This window comes from Alexandromys fortis, unplaced genomic scaffold (assembly GCF_014885135.2).
Source record: "Alexandromys fortis isolate MF-2015 unplaced genomic scaffold, M_Fortis_MF-2015_v1.1 scaffold_34, whole genome shotgun sequence".
NCBI lineage: Eukaryota > Metazoa > Chordata > Mammalia > Rodentia > Cricetidae > Alexandromys > Alexandromys fortis.
In genome coordinates, this window is record NW_026067933.1 from 2,094,024 (window position 1) to 2,119,630 (window position 25,607).

Below are 25,607 nucleotides of genomic sequence, written 5' to 3' on the forward strand. Positions count from 1 at the left end.
AGTAGTTTAAATCATCTCCAGATTTTTTTAAGTACTGGAGACTGAAATTAGGGCTATGTGCTTGTCAGCTGAGCACTGAGCTACACCCCCAGTTCCAGATGATTTCCAGCTTCCAATATAACGTAAATACTATGTAAATAGTGTTTTGTTGTACTGACTTGTTTAGGGAGCAATGACAAGAAACAAAAAAGGTCCGTATCACTTTTTGAGGTTTTTAGTAAGTTTTCATGTAGCCTATGCAGGTCTTCAACTTCCTGTTTAGAAGCTGGTCTTGAACTCTTGTTCTTCCTGCCTCCACCTCCCAAGTGCTGGAACTTGTAGACAGATGGCATCATGCTCAGCTGGGTACAATTCTTTTCAAGTATTTCTTGATCTGTGGTTAGTTGAATTTGAGGGTGTAGAACACACAGATACACTTTAGAGTTGTTTCACTGTGGAATCCTGCTCTGTTATGCAATTTAAACTTGTTACAGACTTATTCTATGTGAGATACTAAGACATAACTCACACAGTCCCTTTCTGAGACATCTGGAGATCTTCAAATAGTGAGGATCACCACCACATCTGCTCAGTGAACTTTGTCTTCAATTGGTAAGGCGCTTGACCAGGACACATGAATACATAGTCAACATAGAGCTAGACAGATAATAAAAATTACACATGCTAACTGTATGCTGTTCTCCCTGTGGAGTCAATGAACAGTTTCTAATATAGACATAGCCACTCATCATACCAAGTAATGTAAACCAGCTCCAAACTCTCAATCTTGAGATGTGTTTTCCCTTCTGCCGACTGAATAAATGTCTACCCTCCCCAAATGTCTTTCTAAGACTGACAGGTGGCCTCTTTGCTGAGGAGGTACTTTAAATGTTTTTAAAAGATTTGATTTTTCAATGTGTTAACGTGTACCATGTGTGAGCAGGAGCCTGTGCAGTTCAGAAGATTTGAATCCTCTAGAATTGGAATTACCGGTGATTGAGAGAGGGTGCTGGGCCCTTACCTGAACCTGGGAGCTCTGTAATAGCCCTAAGCATGCCTAACCAGGAGGCCATTTTTCCAGGATTCACCAGACTCAGATTCATTATCCCCAGGGAGTTTTCAGACTTGCTTACAGGATATGCTCATTGGTGTCCAGCACTGTCTTGATCTGTCTTTTTTTTCTTCCCCCTGGCGCAGGTGCTGGGAATAGAGCATGGGTCCTCTGTAAGATAGCACACACTCTCTCCAGCCCACAGTAAAATGTTTTAATCCAGAGCTCTGGGAGTTTACGCCTTAGTCCTAGAGCCCTTACTTAGCATATAAGAAACCCTAAGTTCAAGCTACAGTTTATAAAAGATAAATAATTTACTTTTCCGTGGTCTATAAATTCTTCAATCATCTTTCTTAGATTTTAGTAGTGCTTTTAGTCATGACTTAAGACAGGTTTCTAGTGGATGGGACAAAATTCCTATTTTCAGTCTTCAATTAACTGTAATTGCAACAATAATATTCTTTTCAAGTGTTCAGCTCCAAAGACCTGGAGAAGACCCGATGGCCAAACCATTGAAATGGACACACAGTTCACTATAAGAGCCAGAGAGTTGCAAAGCATCTACAAGTGTATCATACTGAAAGACCTTTCTCAGGATGAGAGACTGGATATTCTCCTGACACTGAAGCACACTGTGAAGGTATGTCCACTGTCACACTGTGAAATTGTGTCCACTGTCACACGGTGAAAGTGAAGGGGTATACATTGCCTCTTGGGCTTCAAGTCAAGGTCACCATCAATAAAAAAGGTCAGCAGGAGACTGGAATCAACAAGTTCTTTCCCTTATGAAATTGTAAAGTTATTAACAAATGCTTGCATACGTGAAATTGTATAAACTGCTAAATTATTTTTGGTAAATTTGGGGATGGATATGGCTTATGAATTAATCCTTAACAAAACTGCAAAATCTGTGCACAAAGTTGTGGGTCCGATTTGCAGCTTTGCAGAAATGATATATGTATTTGATGACATAATAATAGAATCTAAGCATTGCATATTCAAATGCACATTCACCTTTATATAGCCTCTTGGGTGTATGGGTTAAAAAATAATAGAAGCCAGGCAAGGTGTGATTTTAAAACTGGAATGAAAAAGCAGCAATTATGGTCTACATTTTGGGCAGTTTTCAATGAAGAGCTGTCTCCAGTCACTACACATTTTATTTCATCTGTTGTATTGTGTGCACGTGTTTGCGCATGTGCGTCACAGTGCGCACACAGAGGTTACAGGGTAATTTTTAGGATTGGTTTTCTCCTTCCTTCATCTGAGTTGGGTAGATGGAAGAGAGGTCATCATGCTCGCATTCCTTACTCACTGAGCCACCTGGATGCCCTGTTTTTAGAGGTCGTCAAACCGTATCCAAGTAAGTATGTTTGCCTCCCCCCCCATTATTAATTTTCTGCTTTTAAATAAAAATTAGATAGTGGATCTCATGGGTCAGGTTTCCTTCAGACATAGACTCGGAGAAGGATTTGAATTCAGAATTTCCCCGGGCATACAGAAAGTAGACAGGAATAATGTTCGTGTTCAGAAGAGGAAAGCTTGGATCGATCATTGGGACACTAAGAGCCGCCGCAATCGCGTCAGCCTCACCAGCACCTTGAAGCTGAGCCTGCTGTGAGGATTTGCCCGCTGGCAGAGCAAGGGGCAGGACTGTTCACTTATCTCACTGAATTAAGGGTGCGAGTTTGCCCTGGCAAACTAAGTCTCTAGAAGCAGCACTCACAGATGACTAAGTCGAGGTTGTCTTCCCACGACTCACCAGGAGGGGGCGAGTGAGAGCTTCCAGTCCGGCTACAGGACAGTACAGGACAGTGGCAGCTGCGGCTTGAATCTCCTTGCTTGGCGATCAGTTCCTACAATTTGGATAGAGGTTTTTTGTTTTTGTTTTTGTTTTTTTTCTAAATAAAAATATAGTAGAGAGCTTAATGAGCAAAGTACGTACCCTGTTGTACTTATAGGCATCAAGGCCACAACAGATTCCCCTGTTGTCCCTTTGCTATTCATTTAAATGTTTCCTCGCCCTGGATTAACACTGATGGTTTCACAACCTTGCAGTCTGTGGGGCTTAAGAACTCTGGACAACAGGACGATCGATACGCTCTTCTCTCAAAACCGTGCAGGTGTTTACCAGGAGATACCCAGACCTGAGCGTCGAGTACATGATTCCTTGTGCCCAGCGGGTTGTAACACCACCAATGTCTTTAGGAAATCGGAGTCAGTTCCCTTTATAAGAATGTGGACACTGTCCTCTTCAGAGCTCCCGACCTGAGGAGAATTAGAGCTCAAAGGAGCAGTGTATCCTCCACCGGAAGCTTTTTTTTTTTTAAATGTAGGAATTAGGACCTCTAAATTTGAATTGCCCAAAGTTTAAGGCACAGGAGGCAAAATATTGCCAAGAAGTAAGCGAGACTGTCCTCGCCCCCCACCCCCAGGATACTTTCAGAGGCGTCCACGAGGTCTTCCTGGTTACACTACCTCACAGCTCAAGGTAATAAGTGTAAAGGAGGCCGTGCCAACTGCAGCAGATTCCATCCCAAGTACATAACCACAGAACAGATGAACGAACTCGGACTCTTTCTCTGAACCTGCTGTAGCTCTTTCTTGAGCTCGACCTCGGCCAGAAATCCATCTACTTTTCATTTGCATTTACTCCCGGTTCACATGGAAATCCTCAGGCTTTTCCCTCCCTAATTGATTAATTATTTCATTTAGAATATTCCTGAGATGACACCTGACACCATGGCTTTGGGCACGGCTGGTGTTTGGGCTAATATAGTAGTTATCTTCAGTCAAGATAGCCAGGTTTCAGAAGTGGCCAATCCGACGGGGAGGGGTGGAGCGCATTAGTGAAGAATTGTTATCTGCCGCATGTCACAGCTGGCAGTGCTCCAGTCCTGACACGCGAGGGTCTGGGAAGACACTCCATTTTCTGCAAGGTATATGCTCCCCATATTCCTAAAAGGGGGCATTCCAGTATCCCTAGGACCAATAGGATTCTTGCATTTGACGGCTCAGAATGAAAGTCATCTTGGGTATGTATCATTGGAGTTGATGGGAAATTAAATGAGAGAATTAGCTACAATACCTGGTTTCTAAGTTGCGTTTTGAGTTCTTGAAGATAAGTTCTTGGCAGCTTCCCCCTTTGTGACTTAATTGTGACATCAATTGTTTATGAGTGATCATCCTTATGCATTAAAGTTTGGACACAAGTAACGATAGAATAACTAATGATAGAATAACTAACTGTATGATCAGTCAGTTTTGTCGTTAATGTGACCCATAGTTTCAAGCAAGTACATATAGACACTTCAATAAAAAACAGTGTTTCAATAAACATAACAACTGAAAAAATACTGGCTATATTTAACCCAATCCAACCAATCCGCTGATGACAAGCTTGAGAATTTTACAACGTAACTTGTAGATGCCCCATTTGGGTTCTTTGCCCCTTAACTACAAAGAACTCTTCTGTTGAGTAAAATCAGAGCCCCAACACACAGTGATACTCAGACACTAAGAATTAGGTAATTGGCTCACAGGTTTTGTGTTCTCTGCCTATCTGGAGAGCTGAGGTGAGGCTGCGTTTTCTCTGCGCTACCTTTGCAAAGATGTTGGTGCTGTAAACAGCCTGGGCAGAACCCTCCTTAGATAGCAAAGGAGAAGCAAAGGTGAGAGGCGAGAAATAAGGATGTTTCTAGAGGGTCATGTAACGACCAGGTTGGAAAAGAGAGCACATGTAGGAAATCCTCCTACCTAATAATTAGGACCAGTCCCTAGTCAACCAAAGAGACCAGGGATGGATTCCCTAGGTGACACATGTGCCTGAATTCATTTAACCCAAACTATTTGGATGAAATTTATTTAACTATATTTTGAAGAAAGATAAAGGTGTAAACATAACTTAAATTCTGACTCTATTGACATAAGACAACCTTAAATAAGCTACTTAAACAAGTATAGTTATATTTGTCCACTCAACTATACACTAAATATTATATAAAGAACAAAGAATTTTAGACCTGAGTATACTTTAGAATCACCTAGAGTTTCAGAGACAAACAGACAGACAGACACACACACACATACACACACACATATAGAGGGAGACAGGGAGGGATGGAGTGGGAGAGAGAGAGAGAGAGAGAGAGAGAGAGAGAGAGAGAGAGAGAGAAACAGACAGGCATACACACACAGAGGGGAAGGGGAGGAGAGGGAGACAGAGACAGATAAACACAGAGGGCCGAGTGAGACAGAGAGACAGACAGATACAAAGAGAGACAGACAGCTTAATTGTGAGCATGTGACTATATGTAAAAATAAGGTCTAGATACCATTTCAGAGACGCTGAATTAGATCCTAAGGCATGAAAGCAGTATTAACAAAAATCTATTCGGATTTCCCCAAGGCCCATCTAAAATGCTCTTGAAGTGAGGCACCACTGTTTTCGACTTTTAAATCTATTAATATTGCCAAGTATCTAGAATAAGTATGAAAGAGATTGTTCTACAATCACTCTCTTTACCTTTTGTCTCCCGCAGATAGTGTTCCATCTGTTTTCCCCCAGATAGTGGACCGGACTTAACTCTGCTTCACTGCTTATGAATACAGTCCCCAGCCCTTAACTCTTACCTGAAGTTTCTGTTCAAACTACTCAGTTTCAGTACTTTACTAAAAAACGTTGAATGATAAAATAAGTGTGTGGAAAATAGATAAATCATTTAGCCACGTTGAACAGAGCATTGCAACATTGCTAAGCCGTGTATTTTGTGCCCCTCTCTGCCCTTTCGCCTCTCTCTGTGCCCGTCTGCACCCCTCCGTGCCCGTCTGCACCCCCGTGCCCGTCTGCACCCCTCTGTTCCCGTCTGCACCCCTCCGTGCCCGTCTGCACCCCTCCGTGCCCGTCTGCACCCCTCCGTGCCCGTCTGCACTCTTCTGTGCCTGTCTGCACCTCTCTGTGCCCATCCGCACCCCTCTGTGACCGTCTGCACCCCTCCATGTCCGTTTGCACCCCTCTGTGTCCTCTGCACCCCTTTCTTTCCTCATCTTAGACTTTCTTTTGTGTCCTTGAAGTAATCATCAATGGACAGTCACTTTCATGGGTGCCTTTTCCTTGATTTTTCTTAATGATTTTGCTTTTTCTGTCTAGCCTGTAAATAATTTGGTTCAGTGTTTTTACTTTTTACCTTTAGTGAAATTACACCGAATGAAACAGTTTGTATCCAGTTCACTTTGCTGACTTCATAAAATTTAAGAATTAAAATTTACAGCTATCGTATAGTTTACTCATTTCCATAAAGCCCATTGTATTGGTAAACTATGATTTATTTATATATTCAACTTGCTTATGAATATTTAGGTATTTCTAACGTTTGGCTACCGTGAACAATAGCTTTTTAGATGCATTTCTCTAAAGCACCTACGTAAAGAATCGCTGGGTTATAAGTTCCACATTATCAAGCCAACTATTGGATGTTAATTCGGTCCCCAGTTGGTTGTACCAAATTTTACTCCCGTCACCTTTAAAAATGTTTTGGAATGTGGATTCCAGTTTGTTTGGGTGGTAATTTCAAAAATAGTGATTTAAAATAATTATACTGAGCACTTCTGTGTTTTGTATAGGAACACGAATGTAAACTGACCCAAGAAATCCTAGAACTGATTGACAGAGAAGTTGACCTTATGATGAGAGGAGTCAAGCCTCATAATCTTGAAGGACTCAGAAAAAGAATTACGACACTCTTTTTCCACTACATCAAAACCCCCCTGTTCAATCCTGAAGTGGCAAGATACCTGAAGGTACTCCTCTTCCTGCACTCGTTTTCAAACCCCATGGTGTCGCACTGTTATTTGAAAGACATTCAAAGTTCACTTCTATGCTTTATTACAAATCTAACTAAGACCGTCCACTCGGCGAGACCTTTGGGTTTAGTGATGCTGATAAACTAAACTTTCCCATTAACCTCTTCTGCACAGGAATTTTCAGCCCTGAATTCTTTTCTAAGAATCAAATTGATTTTCCAGTTGCTGCACAGGATTGAAGATGCTGTGATCTCTCACGGCCCAGTTTTTGATCCCATCTGCCCTGCTGTGCTCTGTTTGCTCCAGCCAACTCCTGTTCGCTTTCAGAAACTGAATTTCTCTCTGTCTCACTGTCTCTGTCTCTGTCTCTGTCTCTGTCTCTGTCTCTGTCTCTCTCTGTCTCTCTGTCTCTGTCTCTGTCTCTGTCTCTCTCTCTCTCTCTCTCTCTCTCACACACACACACACGAGACTGCAGAGAGAGCTGGCCTTTCCACCTCTACAATTCTCCCATCGTGCCTTGTCTGCCTTCCTTTAGCACTTAGCGTGAAAGTATAAGCATCAGTGACTAGATGCATGAAGACACGCAGAGATTGTTGAACTGTTTACCTATCTGACCAGCACCAGGAAGACTTCCTGTAACAGAGATTGACAGCTGTTTGGTAGCCTCATCAATGCTTGGTGTTAGCAGTTTTTCGTTCAGAGAATTCTCACCAAATGTGTAGTGGTATCTCATAGTTTAGTGTATATTTTCCTAATAACTAATAATCCTACAACTCCTTTCATATACTCATTTGACATGAACATGTTTTTGATGAAACTCCTGTGCTTCTCTCTTTTACCACCCCTTTGTTTTGAATGGATTATAAATTTTCTGCGTTAAATTTTGAGAATTTATAATATATTCTTTGCATAAGTTTTCAGAAATGTGCATTGAAAATATTTCCTTTTATGGCTTGTTTTCATTTTAATTATGTCTAACATGATGAAAGTTTTGATTTTGATGAAACTTCATTTAACCTTTTTAAAAATGGATCATGAGGAGGAAGGAGAGAAAATGACACCCACAGCTTACAGTTCCTATAATCAAGCAGCAGCCCAGCAGGGCTACAGTGCTTACACCGCCCAGCCAACTCAAGGATGTACACAGACAGCCCAGGCATATGGGCAACAAAACTATGGAACCTATGGGCAGCCTACTGATGTCAGCTATACCCAGGCTCATACTACTGCCACCTATGGGCAGACTGCATATGTGACTTCCTAATGGACGGCCTCCTGCGTTTTGCCTCTCCCACTGCCCACCAGGCACACAGCCAGCCTGTCCAAAGATATGGCACTGTTGTTCATGACACAAACCACTGCTACAGTCACCACAACCCAGGCCTCTTATGCAGCTCAGTCTGCATATGGCTTCCAGCCTGCCTACCCAGACTATGGTCAGTAGCCGGCAGCCACCACACCTACAAGACCACAGGCTGGTAACAAGCCGGCAGAGGCTAGTCAACTTCAAGCTAGCACACGGAGTTATAACCAGACCCGCCTAGGATATGGACAGAGTAACTACAGTTATTCCCAGGTACCTGGGAGCTACCCCACGCAGCCAGTTACCACACCATCATCCTATCCTTCTACCAGCTACTCCTCTTCACTGCCGACTAGTTACTATCAGAGCAGTTACTCTCAGCAGAAAGCTAACGGGCAACTTGGAAGCTATGGGCAGCAGAGTAGCTACGGTCAACAAGACAGCAATGGGCAGCAGCTTCCCACTACTTACACCCCTCCCCCATCAGACTGGATGCTACAGCCAGGCTCCAAGTCAATACAACCAACAGAGCAGCAGCAACAGGCAGCTGGGTTCATTTCTACAGGACCATCTCAGTAGCATGGGTGCTTATGGACAGGAGTCTGGGGGGTTAATGCCACAGGAGAGCTCTGAAGCATGAGTGCCCTGATCACTGGGGCAGGGGAAGGGGGGTTTGATGGTGGAAGTATGAGCAGAGGTGGGTGGGCAGGAATGGAGTGGGCTATGGAACTGGCAGTGCTGGAGAGTGAGGTGGCTTCCATACGCCTGGCAGATCCATAGATGAAGGGCCAGATCTTCCTATAGACCCTGATGAAGACTCTGACAATAGTGTTAAAAGGACAATGCAATTCTGGATCACCTGGCAGACTTCTTTGAGCAGTGTGGGGTTGTCAAGATGAACAAGAGAACTGGGTAACCCACGCTCACATCTACCTGGATAAGGAGAAAGCCTAACATGATGCCACAGTGCTTTATCTGCATGTATGCCTTTATGCCGGAAGAAGGCATCAGATCCTCCTAGAGTTGGTTGTAAGCCACCATGTGTTTGCTAGGAATTTATCTCAGGACCTCTTAACCGCTGAGCTGTCTCTCTAGCCTGGGAAAGATTTTTTTAAAAATTTTTTAGCAAACTTAAAGATTGTCTTGCTAAAAATAAGTCTCCAGTAAAGAACATGTAGGGTGAGATGCCACCTTGTGAGGGCAGAGGGTGCCACACCACTTCGTGGAGGTCCTGCTGATTCAAGAGGTCCTGGAGCTGCATGGGAGGCCATGGAGGAGACAGAGGCGGCTTCCCCTCTAGTGGACCCTGGGCTTCTCTGGAAGAAGAAATGTCCAGCACCGAGCTGGAGACTGGCAGTATCCCAGTCTGTGCTGTGGAAACCAGAACTTCACCTGGAGAAGACAATACAGCCAGTGTAAGGCCCATAAGTCCAAGGGCTTCCTCCCACCACCTCTCGGTGGTGACTGAGGTCCAGGTGGCCCTTGTGGCATGCAGGAAGGAAGAGGTGGACTTATGGATCTTGGTTGTCCTGAAGGAATGTTCAAAGGTGGCCGAGGTGGAGACAGAGGTAGCTTCAGAAGTGCCTTTGACATGGGCCCAGGTGACTTTGGTGGAGGAAGGTGAGGTGGTCCTTTGATGGAGCAGGTGGGAGGAAGAAGAGACTAGCATGGAGGACCTAAGAAAATGAATAAAGACTAGTACCATCAGGATCATAGAGACTCACCGAGCTGCACTGGTGGCCAGATTTATTTTTTAAAGCAAAAAAATTTAAATTTGTAATTCCATATTTATAATACTGACTACAACACTATGACTGTTCCTTGTCTGTACTTCAGTTACTTCAGTATTTTCACCATCTCTGAAGAAACATTAAAACAAGAAAACTGGTAAAAAAATAATAAAAAATAAAAAAGGATATATATATATATATATATGATACTTAACAAATCAGCCTAATGTAAGGGAGCAAGAGCTGCCTTCTGTTTTACCCTAGAATTTTGCCACTCTAAGTTGTATAACTGGGACTTTGAAACATTTTCTTATTTCTCTTGCACTACAAAGGGTAGTCACAGCCATTTTCTTGTGTAGTTTTGTCAACTGTTTTCATATTTTTTTTTAATAAAAAAGCCAAATCTTGACTGAATTGTCATGATGCCTATGTCACGTATGACTTCACTATTGTGTGCTTCTGGCAAACACTGGCTAGCTCGGAGTTGCTCCCCTGCTTGCAGTGAAGAGAGGTAAGCAGTGCTTTTCAAGACACTGGACATAAGGCGATGAAAGACTGCGATTTCCGGTAGAAGAAAAACAAAAGGAAGCCTAACCCACACCATTGGCCCCGAAAGAGTGGCTGAGATACAGCACAAGGGAAGAGAAGCGGCGATGGCGTCCCCAAGGGCACTGGTGCAGTAGCGGGGAATGATTACTCCCAAATGGAGAGTTGCTTTATTCGTTCTTAAAAAACCACAGACTTAAAACCGAGACACTAATGGCTCAAACTGTTATAAGTAAGTTAACTGTGCCTCAGAAAAATTACAAGGTTGTTGATAAGAATAAGAAATATTCACGATTAAAGTAAAATTCATGTCTAGCATCCAAAACTTATAAACATACATACAAAATGTGACAAATAAAAAAGTATCTAAATCATTATTCAGAGCTGGCCTAATACTGACATGTGTTGGAATTAGCTGAAAAAGACATTTGATCAGTTGTTAAGAATTTTTCAGATGTTCAAATATTAAGTGAAGATACTGAAGATACAGTGTAAAATTTCTGAAGACGACACCTACCACACCTAAGCTGAAAAAAATGATACAATGTTAAATCAAGTAGAGATTGGTGATATTGATAAAGAAAAAAATCACTTAGCTAGAAGACAATAAAACCCATGGCACATATGGAGACAGAATGAAAACCAGGATTAGCGTCACCGAACTGTGGGCAAAGCTCAGGTACCTTAGTATGTGCCGGAATCTCAAACTAGAGGAGAGTGAAGGAAAGAGGGAACGCTTTGTCAAAATCGTGATCAGCGTTATTCTGAATAGGAATGAAACGTAAGCCTGTAGACAAGCCAGGGAAGCATGAAGTACAAGGAGCAAAGGAAGCAACACCAAGCCACACCAATGGCCAGGGAGAAAGAGCAGCTCCTACACAGCAGGACAAAAAACAAGGACGGCAACAGATTCCCCACTGGAAAGATGGCAGACGGAAAGACAGCCGGACGGCCTTTGCCACGCTCCCAGGTCAACAGCCGCGAGATAAACCTTACATTCGGCCTCTTCCACGTCAGTCGATTTAGTTTCCTTCCTCACCACTCAGGAAACAACTTTCAGTATAATATTGATAGAGCTCACTGAGTGCAGAGAGCCATCCCTTGTTCCCAGGAATAGACAAAATAAAAATATTTAAAAAATGTAATAAGAGTCAATAACTTGATTTTCTAATTACTCTGGCATCATCTCTTCAGGGGTTACAGAGTAACACGGAGTTTTAATACTTTGTTCAGGAAGATGAAACTTGCTCGAAATTTAAATCTTATACAGAACAGGCAGTTAAAAGGAAAATGGGACTTTTTAAAGTCACCGATTTTAGAGTTAATTCTAAGTAGTCCTCAGTATTTCTGTTTAGTGTGTGGTTTGGAGTTTCATCATCATCCTTTTTTTTTTCTTCTATTTAGGTCCCTCAAGACCCACTGAAGTTTTATGATAAGATTTACTTTTGCCACAGCTGCCAGCTGTATTTGCCGTCCGTGGAATTTTCTGTGTCGCCCACCTCACATCGTGTGTACCGCTGCCGTCACTGTGTGAACCTTGAGAACGAGATTCAAAAGCGGGAATCGTTTTTGAAGTACAAGTGTCTGCTTCAGCGGCTCTACTTCTCAGAAGCTGACTATGGGGATGACGCTCAGATTGCTTTCCTCATGCAGGTATGGTCTATGAATGGTGCCAGTCACGACACGCACTGGTCAGAGAGGCTGTTATCTAAGGGGCTGCTGTGCTGACATGAAGTTTGATCCATTTGAATAGAGATTTGTCTGGGGAACATCACGTAGGATTTCCCAAAGCAGACAGCTACTGCAGTCCTGGGTGTCACGCAGAGATGTGCCCTTGGTGTTTAAGTTCTATACTATGCTCTGAAAATTCACTGGTACATCAGACGTCACATCTTAGAAAGGAAGGCAGATGCTTAAGAAGAGTGACAGCAAGGACGATGGAGTATGCTTGCGAGAGGAGACTGGCAGTCACAGTCAGAGAATGAGATGTCCCACTGCAGTTTCATGTGGGTGATGTTGAAAGACGACAAATTTTGGGCTGTGGTACAAGAAAGGAAAGTCTTTTAAGTACCATTCCCCTTTAAAAATTCACTCAACAAAACTTAGTTATTTTTTCCAATTCATATGATGATTTTGAAACCATTTATTTAGAAGAAAATAAAATGACTGTTCAAACTTATTTTGGCGTGTAGCTCCAAGATATTAAGTACTTGACCGAGAACATCTGGGCATCCCAGTCCATCCTCAGTGCCTGGGATGATCTCAACGACCTGGTCATGGTCAGGTGGGACAAGAACGTGGAGTGGTCTCCCTGGAATTGCATTCTTCTCACCAAGAACGAAGCGGCCGCTCATCTCAAGCTAGAGAATATTGAGCAGGTAAGATGCTGCCCTCTGAAAGCTTAACTCAGCCAACAGGGTGATAGCAGGCATTTTGAGTGCCCTTTAATGTACCCATGACAGTCTAAAGAGTTTCTGTTGAATCAAGAGACTCATATATGGGGTGACAATAGCAAAATATGTGGATGGTGTGTTTGTTTCTCAGGTGTGAAAATTAGAAGGATGATAAGTATATGGTGTGTACAGGTGAGAGCTTTAAACGTCTAAGTATCCAACATCATCTTGCTTTCGCCTAACAAGTTCGAGCATATCCATTTCACAGCAAGTTCTGTGAAGGACTGTGTTTCTTTTATGTGCTTCTATACATTTAGTACCTATATTAATGACTGTAGAAGACCAGAAGTTTGATAAATATTTGTCAAATAATATTTAATTGTGTGTGTGTGTGTGTGTTTGTGTAGCACAGCTGGTGGAATGTTATCTGGTGCATCCACTATGGAAATCGGTATGGAATTCCTCTACATCCTAGTAATGGAACTACCATACGATGCAGCTATGATACTTCCGAGTATATGCCTAGTGGAATCCAAGACTGAATACCACAGAGAGACCTGTGCACAGTTTTCTGTGGCACTGTTGACCACAGACAAGATATGGAATTAACCTAGGTCCAACCAACTGATGAATGGATATACGTACATATGCTTGTGTTGTGAATTAGAGTTTTATTCAGAACATAGTGTTAAAGTAAGTCAGACGTGAAAAGACAAATAGCATCTGCTTTCTTCTACATATGAAAGCTAAAATTTGAAAATAAAAACCACATAAAAGTAGAAGAGGGACTATTTGGGGAGAGGAGGAGCCAGCAGTGCCTGGAGAAGAAAAGAAAAGAGGTGGGATGAGCAGTAGCCAAGTATATGACATTCTTGTTTGAAGATGCCAGGATGAAACTTATCGGTTTGTACATTAATTAAAAAAATAAGTGTATTGATATTTCATTTGTATTTTAATAAATAAAGCTTGCCAGAGAGTGAAACAGCTCCACTGGTCAGTCTTACTGACCAGGCAGTGTTGACACACCTTTAATCCCAGTAGCCAGACTAGTTGCCATAGAAAATGGGCAGTGCTCGCCTTTAATCCCAGCCTAGAGAGGGATATAATAAAATGGGAGGAGACACCTCTCAGACACAGTCTCGTTCTGAGATTCTTGGAGGCAGGATCACCAATTCAGACTGGGCTAGAGGTAAGAGCCAGTGGCTGGATGTTTCATTTTTCTGACCTTCAGGTTGAATCCCAGTATCTGAGTTTTTACCAATCATACTACACATAAGCCCCCAAATAAGTAAGTATCTGTATAATGAATAATGTTTATTATCAACATATAAATATTATGGAACCTAGAGTTTGTTCTTTGATTTATCAGTAGGAGTCTGTCTACAAAAGTATTCAGTTGTCAAATAAATTCTATTCAGACTGTGATCTAAATAGCAGCCATACTGATGAGTTTCCATCCTCCATTTGCTTCCATCGAACTAGGAGTGGAAAACACACTGCAAAACTTAACTGCTACTTAATTTCAGCAACTTACAAGATGAAATCTGTAACACATTCTGATGAATAAACTTTAGGGGCCCTTGAAGCATTCCTGGAGGGCTCCACTGACACTCAGCAAGTGCAATTCCAAGAGCTGGCCCAGTTCTCTCTCGATTTATTGTTGTATCTTTAACGCCACATACAAGATGCAGCTAAAGGAGAATAAAGCGATGATATCAAATGCAGCCATTCTGAACAGTGCTGTCCCAAGACTCTCACTGCTGTTTGTTTGTCTGTTTGTTTTTTAAAGAAAAGTTGAGGAAATTCCATAAAGAGAGGAAATTCCTTTTAATTTTTGCCTTTTCCAATAATTTTCGGGTTCTAAGAAGCCAGGCTGTGAAAAAAAAAATCACTCTAGGGATGGAAAGAAAGGGCAGAAAGAAATTGAAGCTGTGTTAAATGTTATATTTAGTAAACTAAGCTGCTTCATAAATATTTAATCACTAGAAGCACAGCCAACACTAGCAATATCATTTCATCTAGGGCCCCGCGATGAAACTGAAATTCATTCCCAAAGCTGATATTTCGGTTCTTCTTCAATTAATCCACACAGCTCCTTTGTGTACCTAATCAAATCACCGAAGTCTCAAATTAAATGTTCCATTCAGGAGTGTTTCTAATCTCAGGATGCTAGTCATCCTGAATTCTGCCAGTGGAGCAGAGGCCCTCACGCTCGTGTCAAGCCTTTGCCTCTCTCAGCAGCCTCCGGCCTGCGCTGTCCTGCACACCTGCACACCGTACTGTCTATTTTGTTTTGAATAGTTCATGTTCTTGCAGCAAATCAAAGCATTTCCAGAACCCTCTTAAAGGATATGCATACCCCCAAAGCAACAACAGAGCAAAGAAACAAACAAAGGCAACCACAAAACAGCAACTGCAATCCCCACCATAAGAAATGCTCCCCAACCCCCCCCCACCCCCCGAGTATAAGGTGATCGCCATTCCTTGCAGTGAGAGAGAAGAAGGACTTCTGAGTGAGGAACTCTCTCATAGCTGGCAAACTGGATGAAGTTGGGCCAGTGACTCCCTAAAACGCCATCTCCCACGTCCCAGATTCTTTCCTCCTTGTCACTTCACTGTCAAGGTATGCACATGAAGACTTACTGTCTCTGCATTGTGAAATTTTAAAAATGTGGAGTTAGCAAAAAGAATAAAAGTTACACTGACCTCATGAAGTAGGATTGGACATATTTGTTAATCCTTTAATGCTTTCATTTTCTTATCTATAGCAAGGAGATGATGCTGTCTCACCGTAGTGAAGTTTTTTTTTTTAAACAAATAGACCACTAAGTGATCTCCACTTAGTGTCTGGCATTGGCTATGTTGGGTAATAACTCTGTCTATGAAAGTACTGTGAGCCAGGCAATTCCCACTGCACACTTTCTTGTTCTCAGAGCTTTCTTTGACTTTCCTGGTTGGCCTTATAAAGGTTCTGCAGTGCAGAATGCCTTACTCTCAGAAAATAAAAATTAAAGGAGACACAGGTAGCATTGTGTGTGCGTGAACAGACATCTGATTGAGAGCATTGAAAGGAATAGCTGATGCTTATTAATTTAGGCAGAACTTACTTTGGATTGCTTTGGTGGCATTTCATTTGTATTTTAGTAAAAAAAATCTTGCCTGAAGATCAGAAAAGTAAAACAAGCCACACTGGCCAGCCTTACAGACCAGGCAGCAATGACACACACCTTTAATCCCAGTAGCCACATTAGTTTGCCATAGAAACCAGGAGGTAGTGGTACATGTCCTTAATCCCAGAACTAGAGAGGATTAAAAATGGGAGGAGACAGCTCTCAGTTTCAGTCTCATTATGAGGTTTCCTGGAGGCAGGATCACCATTTTCAGACTGAGGTCAAGGTAAGAGCCAGTGGCTGACTGCTTTGCTTTTCTGCTCTTCAGATTGAACCCCAATATCTTTCTCTGAGTTTATTACTCATGCTACCATGTGTCAAATATCGTGTAAAGTACTAAGTAGAAAAAGAAAAACAAAGAAATGGAATGAGCATAAGTTTTCATTGTTTCAGTTGCTTTTAGGTTCAACTATAATAAGACAGTGAGAAAATATATCATGGTATAATCAAATCAGAATTTGTCTTACATAACAAGGCCAGGAGTGGCAGTTCTCAGCTAGGGTGGCGTCTCCAAAATGTTTACAGAAACTCAGCCTCCAGCCTTTCCCTCCGTGCCCTCTGCCCTCTGGCTTTCTCCCTCATGCATATGGGGTCACAGTGAACGATGGTAGCTTCATCAGTGCCATAGCTGCCTACCCAGGCATGGCAAAGGCCATCGGGTGGCTTGATATATGAGTCCTTTTAAGAAATCACCTTAACATGCTTTTTTTTTTAAAAAAAAAAATCAGATTTGTCCAAATGTATGCATGTGTAAACATATATAAATTTGTCACATGTTACATGCCACTGGACTAAAACGTAGACACCTGAAAACATCCTACCCTACATCAGGTAACTACTATACATACAGATGGAAGCGGGGAAGGGGGAAAGAGTATAGAATTAATAACAACAGTATTAATTGGGCCTAAGAGGGGAGAGTGGGGAGAGAAAGAGAGAGAGAGAGAGAGAGAGAGAGAGAGAGAGAGAGAGAGAGAGAGGAGAGAGGAGAGTTCCCTTGTAGACTTTACACTGAATCATCACAACAAATCTCTGAAAGAGACATAGTGAGAAGAAAAGGCATTTTAGGTTGAATAAACTGATAAATGTAGCTGTACTAATATAGTAAGTAAGTAAGTAAGTAAGTAAGTAAGTAAGTAAGTAAGTAAGTAAGTAAGTAAACCCATTCTAAGACATGGCCATGATTCATCTGGCAAAATATATATGTATGGCTTTCCATAGAATTCTATTTTCTTTTATTTGCAGGAATATGGACGCCTTTTTATCCACAAGATCAAGCACAAACACATCCTGGCTAAAAACTATTTCTCACAGATTCCAGTGCTGGCTTCACTTATTGTTGAAGATAGTGAAGTAGAAGATATCAGAAGTAAATACAGCACAGATAAGCCACCTAAAGTTATAGAAGCCCGAGGGACTGTACTTTAGGGGGTTTCAGGAATACCCATGGTGATGAGCATTTTGTTCTCTCTTAAGAGAGTAATACAGAGGTCATGTAATATGGAAACCACTTTTCTGATTCCATTAATATTTGTTTTGTTCTGTGCATATGAACCTTTGTTGGATGGTTAGTATTAATCTGTAATTTTGTTTCAGATTAATAGTTAAAGAAAATATTTTAACCTATTTTCATGTTAAATTTAAAAAAAAAAAAGCCTAAATGCTTTATAGTCAAAATACAACAGCCAAACAAAACCTTGGCTTAACTTTCAATGAAAATAATTTATTTAACATATACTTTATGAGTGTAATTATTCTCTGTACATACATGTATTTTGCTATAAGTATTTGAATTATTTTTACTTTTGTTGTCTACTCTTGCCTTTTAATTGCACAATTCAAGAAAACACTGTAAACAAACCCAAATCTGCATTGCATGCCATGAAGCAAGGAAAACAGTGGAAATGTTAGTTATGGAGGAGATTTCTTGTGGTAAATGTTGGGATTCTGTAAGAAGTATCAACTTGATGGACTTGATCCCATCAACTGTCAGCCCGCTTCTCAATAAACTCAATAATCACTTTGACTCATATCTGTCTGGAATATGCGATGAATAGCAATGCATCCAGAGACAGCACACTCCAAATAGCATGATTCAAGAAGGGTTTATTTTCAAAAGGACCTGTTCTAAGACATGCATGATGCAGAGAAACAGAAGGAACAGCATAGAGGTCCAGGGCTAGAGCCACACACTGCATCCATCCCACAGCCTTCCATGTGCTCAGGGAGGGAGAAGCTCGGGAGCCTAGACAGAGTGGAAAGGAGATAAATAGATTACCAAGAGGACTGAAATCATTCCAAGATGACGTCAAGAGCCAGAAAAGCAACCCTCAGTTTCACACTTCTGCTTTGCTCCAGTTGCCTTCTTCAATGGGAAAAATCTCGAAAGAAGCAAAGAACCAAAGTTCACGTGGCTTTAGAGCAAAGGACAGGGTAGATAATGGTGAAACAGATATGAGGGACTAAATAGAAAACATTGGGGAAGAAAACAACTGAAAATGGGGATATAAATATATTTTTAATTCTTCTATCACAGAATTATAGAAAAATATGTATTTCATTCTAATCTTTTCTAAATGATGTTGTCCTTTCAAGTAGTGAGATTAACAAATTCATCATAAATATTTGTTCCATATAAACATTTGCTATTTTAGCAATTTATATCTATCATATCTACAATCTTTTCTTACATAGCAAAATCATGACGCCTGTCAATTGCTGTTAAGGAAACAGACACTTAGAAGAAGATTCTATACTACTGTTTCTTTTTGTGATTAATAGTCCAGACAACCTGAGAATTTTTTTAAACAAAAAAATCCAGTTGAGACTAGACTAGAACAAGGCTAATCATTGATATAATGGGAACTACAATCACGGACACAGGCAGATTTACACAGAAATATGAATAACCAGATTTTTTTCAACATAGCTCAGGAGAATTTGTCATCTCTGAGGAGAACTGAGAAGGTGGGGAGGGTGAAATAGCCAGGTAGGGCCAAGTGAAGGATTTTTATGAGCTTTCTTGACTCCCCGGTGAAGCCATTGGCTAGAACATTGGCTCTTAGGAATGGAAGGCAAGGGGTAAACAGAGAAGGAAGTCAATGCCCAGAGCCTGGTAACTAAAGCTTTGGATATTCATTTCCCAAGATCAGCTTGTTGCTTTCTCTATAGTTTATATAGCAGTATGATGATTAAGTGTGAAGACATGTTAGAACTGATACTAAGGCAAGGGTCTTGTAGGAAAATCAAGGTGTGACCTGTTGTGAATCAGCCTGTACACTGGAGGAGCTGCAGATCATGTCTTTTTTTTTATCAGTATGAGAAGAGTATGCATAAAAGTACATTTTATAAGGATTATATAACTGTAAATTATGAAGTGAAAGATAAATAAAGCTCAATTTACGTTCTTGCCTTGGATACAGGATTTAATGTGTTGTATCGATGCTATGAATATTACCAGATGTACTTAACTGAATCCTATACTAAATATGGCCTCTACCAATAATGGTTGGAATGGAGTGGATCTGTATGTGTGTCTTAGGGTTCCTATTGCTGTGAATAGACACCACGACCACAGAAGGTCATAAAGGAAAACATTCCATTGGAGTGACTTACAATTTTAGAGGTTTATTAGTCCATCCTCATCACAGTGGGAAGCAAAGCAGCTGTGACTGTGGAGGCATGCAGGCAGACATGGTGCTGGAGCTGAGAGTCCTACATCTTGACCCAACAACAACAGAAAGTAAACTGAGACACAGGGTGTGGCTTGAGCATATCTGAGACCTCAACGTCCACCCCCACCGTTGATACATTTCCTCTACCAAGGTCATACCAACTCCAACAAAACCACACCTCCTAATAATGCCACTCCCTGTGAGCCTATGGGGGCTAATTACATTCACAGGGAGTGTGCTCTTTAACAGGAGTGAGTCTTTGGGACAATGTAAATGGCCCAGAACCACTGGGGAGTCTTAGAAACTGGCTTTCAAATGACTCTGATCCCTAGATTTGAAGTATTATGGTCCATTGGTCAGAGTATTTACATACATAGTTGAGACATTGATTGGCCAAATTCCTTCATTAATGACATGGTAGACTCATCCTGTTTTCATTTTCCTATTCCTAGAATACAAAGCAGAAATATATATTGTTAGTTACTGGCAATATTCCTGCGTATGTTTTCTCTCTCCTGCAGTGAATGTTCCTACTGTTATACTAGGGAAGGCCAGTAAAATCCCTAGATACCCTACCCCTACCCTACCCCTACATCTGTTTTATATAGAAATAGCCCAAACAGCACCATATCCATGGATAACTGATGCCATCAGTGACAGGGTAGGTGATGATTCTCACCATATTTCCATCTACCTATTGTTGTTGGATGTTAGTATACTGAGTGAAAATATACTGCTGTGATTGGTGTAATAAAAACCGGAACAACCAATAGCTAGGCAGGGGTTATAGGCAGTACTTCTGGGCAGAGAAAAAACTCTGGGGAGAAGAAGACAGAGTCACCAGCTGACATGATGGAGGCAACATAAGCAATATGGCAATATGAGGTAACAAGCCATATGACAGAACATAGATTAAAGTAAGTAGATTAATAAGTTATAAGAGCTAGCGGGACAAGCCTAAGCTAAGGCCAAGTTCTCTTAATTAATAATAATTCTCTGTGTCATTATTTGGAAGCTGGTTGGTAGGATAAAAGTTCATTACATATGGCATTCAATGTGGATGCTCGAATACCAAACATAGGGCTCAAGAAAGTTAAGAAAAGTTCTGGACAAGAGGATGTGGATTCCTAGTCCTGTAGTCTCTCTGCCAGGGTAGTGCTTGGTGGTGTACAGAGACACGACTCCCTGTTACTACCTGCAGGCTGGAGCCACCCACCAGTGCCATGTGCCAGTGCCATATGCCAAGCTGAGCAGCATAGCAGCAGATATGGCAGTTTAAGAGTTGTCTCATGCGGTCAGAGGATGCTTTAGGTAAATAGTAAAGTCAGGCCCAGACACACACACACAAAAAAAAACCCTCAAAATAGGTACAATATGTTTAAAAATGTGCTTAGACACCAAAGAAAGGAAAGAAAATGGATATAGATGGTCATAGAAAAAATGACTTAAAATGATAAAATGAAGTCTTTAAAGAAAGTATAAAGTAATTTTAAAAAATAAAGCCTCATAAAGGATGAGAAATACACATGGCACCTGGATCCTGTATGGTACTTTGCTGACTTTGAATTTTTTAAATGGTAATGTATAAAAAATAATAGCTGTTCAGAGGCATTGGATTACGGAAGTTGCTAAATTAAATCAACCTATATATTTTTAAAAAGTCTTAATTTTGAAATGGAAGTCAGATAATATTTTGCAGTAGGAAAGAGGTTATGTCTTTGTTTCCATAGGATTCAAAAGTTATGGTTCTCTTCAAAATTAATGAAAATCACATTTGATTGGGGTAGATATCATGAAAATCTTGGCTACAGACATAAAAAAAAAAGAAACCAAGAAAGATTATAAGATAGGCGGCATGTATACTGTTCCTTCCATATAGGAACAGCCTTGAGACTGGATGAGACATGATAAATCTTGTTGGCTACAGAGTCCTCATGACTTATTCTTACATGCCATCCTTTCACATGCCATGGATAGAGGTTTTGTTATACAGTCCAAATGGACTCATAAAGTCGACAGATGCATTTTATCTGTTCAAACAGAAAATAGAAAATCTTCAGCTAACTTTTGTACACTGCACAATCTATACTTGTGTCAATGAAGATACACATGTTATCTTTATAAGTTTGTGTGTTTTCAGAACAAAAGGACCAGACACCAATGAAGACAAAAACCAACCAAACAAAAAAATCCCAGGTGTCTCTGTTACAGTTTCCTCAAAAATCTACATCTAGAACAACTTTAAAGCTACTGGCTGAGATGATCCAGCCTCACAAACTACTGCAACCAAGGTTTCAGATAAGCTCTACACTTTCTCAGCATTCAGAGATTAAACAAAAATAATATAGCTAGATCCCCCAGGACTTAACCATTATCTCAGTTTCCTCAGGTTCTACAGATGCTGTCACCCACAGACAACAGGAAGCAGTCTAGAGAACATGATGCCGCATTCTGAAGAGGTAGGGTGGGTGACTTTTGATAACTTGGTAGATTATCATTGTTTGGGGGGATTGGTTGCAAATTATTACTGGTCATGGTCAGGGAGAAAACTAAGCAAAAGTTGTGTTCAGGAATCCCTTTTGAAAAAAAGATAACAAAGGGGTGACATAAATGATGGAATAAAAGGGTGGATTGTTGAGTCTACTTTAAAACAGCCACTAGTCTCAAATATTTACAGTGGTATGGATTTTTGCATATTGATAAAATAAAATTTAAAATTATTTTTTGTTAGTAAATACTCTACATATGTTTCTATTCTTGTTTAAGATATTTTATATTGATATAAATTTAGGATTATTTTTGCTATATATGCACATATGTATGTGTGTATGTTTCTACCTTTGTTTAACCTATGCAACTAATTTAACAAGGTAATGTAAATTTCTAGTCTTTGGAAGTTATTATTACAAACTATTTAGAATAATTAAGAAATACAGATTAGTAGTCATCTAACAATATTGTGGCAATGTTAGGCATGTTTTCAAGGTCAAACAGATATATTTTAGAAATCAGACACTTTAAACACTTTAGAAACCTACAGAGTATGTCATTTAAGATTTTTTAAGAACCTAATGCTTTTCATGACAGTAAGACATCTCTGCTCCTGGCAGCACAAATTTGCTTCAAAAAATGGAGATAACCATCAAAGAACCTCCATATGGAGTTTGTTTTCATTGTGGCAAAGCCAGCCACTGGGCAAGAAGTTGTCCTTGCCTCAGCTGTTGACAGTATGCTGCCCAAACTGGACAAGTAGGACACGAAAAGGTGACTGCTGAACTTTGCCAAGACAAGGTAGGACAGTACTTCAAAATTTCCTGCTTTACAGAAAAATCTCCCAGGAAATCTAGGTCTGTAGGCTGAAGATGGATACTCCTACATTACAGAGGACACTTGGGTGACTGTCCAGACAGTCAAATGTTTCTGTCATTTCTACAGTTTTGGGAGTTCCTTGCTTTGCACTTTCTGTTTACTCAGGTAATATTATATTCTTCTTGGGTCTTTGATGGGGAATGAAGACTAGGTAGTATGATTTTCCTTGTTACCAAATTCAGAAAAAATATAATAAGACATACAGAAATACAAAAACTTACATTATTTATCTAAGAAGATGTTTTTTAGTATAAAAAGATACTTTTTTTAGGATGGTAATACATGTTATGATAAAAATGATTTAGGAGTAAAACTTTGGACTCACTAACATAGGAAAGTTAATATAGTCCTTTCTCTGAAGTTGCCCAATACATATGAACTAAACATTGTGAACGAATTCTTACTTGATAATTGTTCCTATTGTATGCAGTTTTACTATGTTAGAGATAAAGCCTTTTCTTTTTATTTAGACAAGAAGAGGGAAATGTTGTGGAATATTTGTACACTGTGTGAAAAATGTATTGCTGTGACCGGTGTAATAAAAAGCTGAATAGTCAATAGCTAGGCAGTGTTGAAATAGGAGCGGCAGGGCTGCGTCCCCGGCACCCGGCCGCCCGCATGGCTAGCTTATGCCCGAAATAATTACACAGAAACTGTATTCTTTCAAACACTGCCTGGCCCGGCTAGTTCCAGCTTCTTCTTGGCTAGCTCTTACATATTGTTCTAACCCATTTCTAATATTCTGTGTAGCCCATGAGCTGGCTTACCAGGGAGGATCTTAACCTGCGTCTTGTCTGGAGCGGGAGAATCATGGCGACTCCTCCACTAAGCTTCTTTTTCCCAGCATTCTCCTCTGTCTACTCCGCCTACCTAACTTTCTGTCCTATGAGGGCCGAGGCAGTTTCTTTATTATTAACCAATGAAATCAACAGATAAGATACAAGACCCACCTCCATCATTTCCCCTTTTTCTGTTTAAACAAAAAAAGAAAGGCTTTAACTTTAACATAGTAAAATTACATATAACAAAACAGTTATCAAGTAAGAATTACAGTTACAATATTTATATCTATTTTATCTCTTATCATAACTAAGGAAAACTATAACTATTTATTCTTCAACTCCATCAAAGACTCCAGAAGGATATAATATTATCTAAGTAAACAAGAAATAAGAAAACTCTAGAAATGACAGAGACATCTCGCTGCCTGGACAGTCACCCAAAGTTCCTCTGTACCGTTGGGGCATCCATCTTCGGCCTACAGGCCCATGGTATCCAGATACATTTCCATGAAGCAGGAAATTTTAAAGACAGTTCAGTCACTTTCTGCTGTGTTCTGTAGAATGTCTTGTAGACTCTTTCATGAATCAGGAACCCCGAAAGACCATCTCACCTTTAGGCAAGTTCAGCAGTCCTCTCTCTGAGGGTTCTCTGTGTCCAGTTTATGCAACAGTCCAGGCAAGAGCAGTTTCTTGCCCAAATGACTATCCAACTCCATAAGGATCCTCTTCGATGCCCATCTTCCTCTTGAAGTAGCTGGTGCTGCCAGGAGCAGACGTGTCTCCTTGTCATGAAAAGTCCTAAGTTATTAAAATATTTTAAATGCCATATTCTGCAGTCTTTGAAAGATATGAAGAATGCCTATCTAATTGAAATATATCTCTATATATCTAGAAAATCTAACTAACATGACTACAAGCTTAACTATTAGCAATGATTATCCATTAACAACCTATATTTCCTAATTATACATTACATTTTAAGTGAACTACATAATCACAATACCTTAATCAAGTTCAAAAATACATATACATATAACAAAATTGACCTTAAAATCCATACCAATGCAAATTATTCATATCTATATCATATCCCCCTTTAAATGTAAAAGAACATTTATAAACAATATTTGGGAACATGGGCGTAGTTTTTTCTCTCCAAACTGCTTCCTGCTGAATGGGGGCACTGTTAATCAGATCATTTAGGGTGTAACCTGTGTGTCAGGTTCATCTCGGTTGGCAGTTGAGTGAAGTAATTTTTTGAGGGTGTTCACAGCAACCTTTCAGGAGGGCGTGGTCTATCATACCATACCGGGATAGATGCAATCCATAGGGTCACATCCTCTGTGGAAACAAAAGAAGACCCTCTCCAAAGCATCATATCCTTAGATCCAAATTTTGAAGTCAAGATACCTTTAGAACATATGTGCAGGTTCAGCTTAGCAGCCCATATAATAAAATGTCTCTTTGTACTTAGCTCCTTCACAGTCAAAAATTTTAAAGAAAACACAATGTACATAATCCAGACTCTCTGTGAATTTTTCATTTTTACGTGGCTTATTTTTCTTTATTTCTCTTAATCTATAACTATCTGTACTTCTGTACTCTGTCTCTTTAAAGACTTTACCCTTTTTCTTTTTAAGACATTAACTTTATTCTTTATATTCTCTTTTTTTCCCCAAGCCTACGTACATTCATCCAACGGTGTCTGAATCTGTTTTACTGTGAATCTGTATTTTTTTTTTTATTATCCAGGAGCATTTCTTAAAATGTTAAGCATTTCTTAAAAACTTAAGTTGCACCATGTATAG

At 40.4% G+C, this 25,607-nt stretch overlaps 1 protein-coding gene and 1 pseudogene across 1 annotated transcript in view; both read left to right on the forward strand.

Annotated features, from left to right (window-relative positions):
- Positions 1 to 17,965, forward strand: part of Iqub (IQ motif and ubiquitin domain containing) — a 59,960-nt gene extending 41,995 nt beyond the window's left edge. Inside the window, exons 9-13 of the mRNA XM_050145896.1 lie at positions 1,500 to 1,670; positions 6,653 to 6,829; positions 11,816 to 12,064; positions 12,604 to 12,789; positions 17,220 to 17,965. Of these exons, the coding sequence (XP_050001853.1) occupies positions 1,500 to 1,670; positions 6,653 to 6,829; positions 11,816 to 12,064; positions 12,604 to 12,789; positions 17,220 to 17,402 (966 nt within the window). The 3' untranslated portion in view covers positions 17,403 to 17,965. The remainder of the gene's footprint in view (positions 1 to 1,499; positions 1,671 to 6,652; positions 6,830 to 11,815; positions 12,065 to 12,603; positions 12,790 to 17,219) is intronic.
- LOC126503913 (RNA-binding protein EWS-like) lies at positions 7,887 to 9,834 on the forward strand (annotated as a pseudogene).
- Positions 17,966 to 25,607: the final 7,642 nt, after the last annotated feature.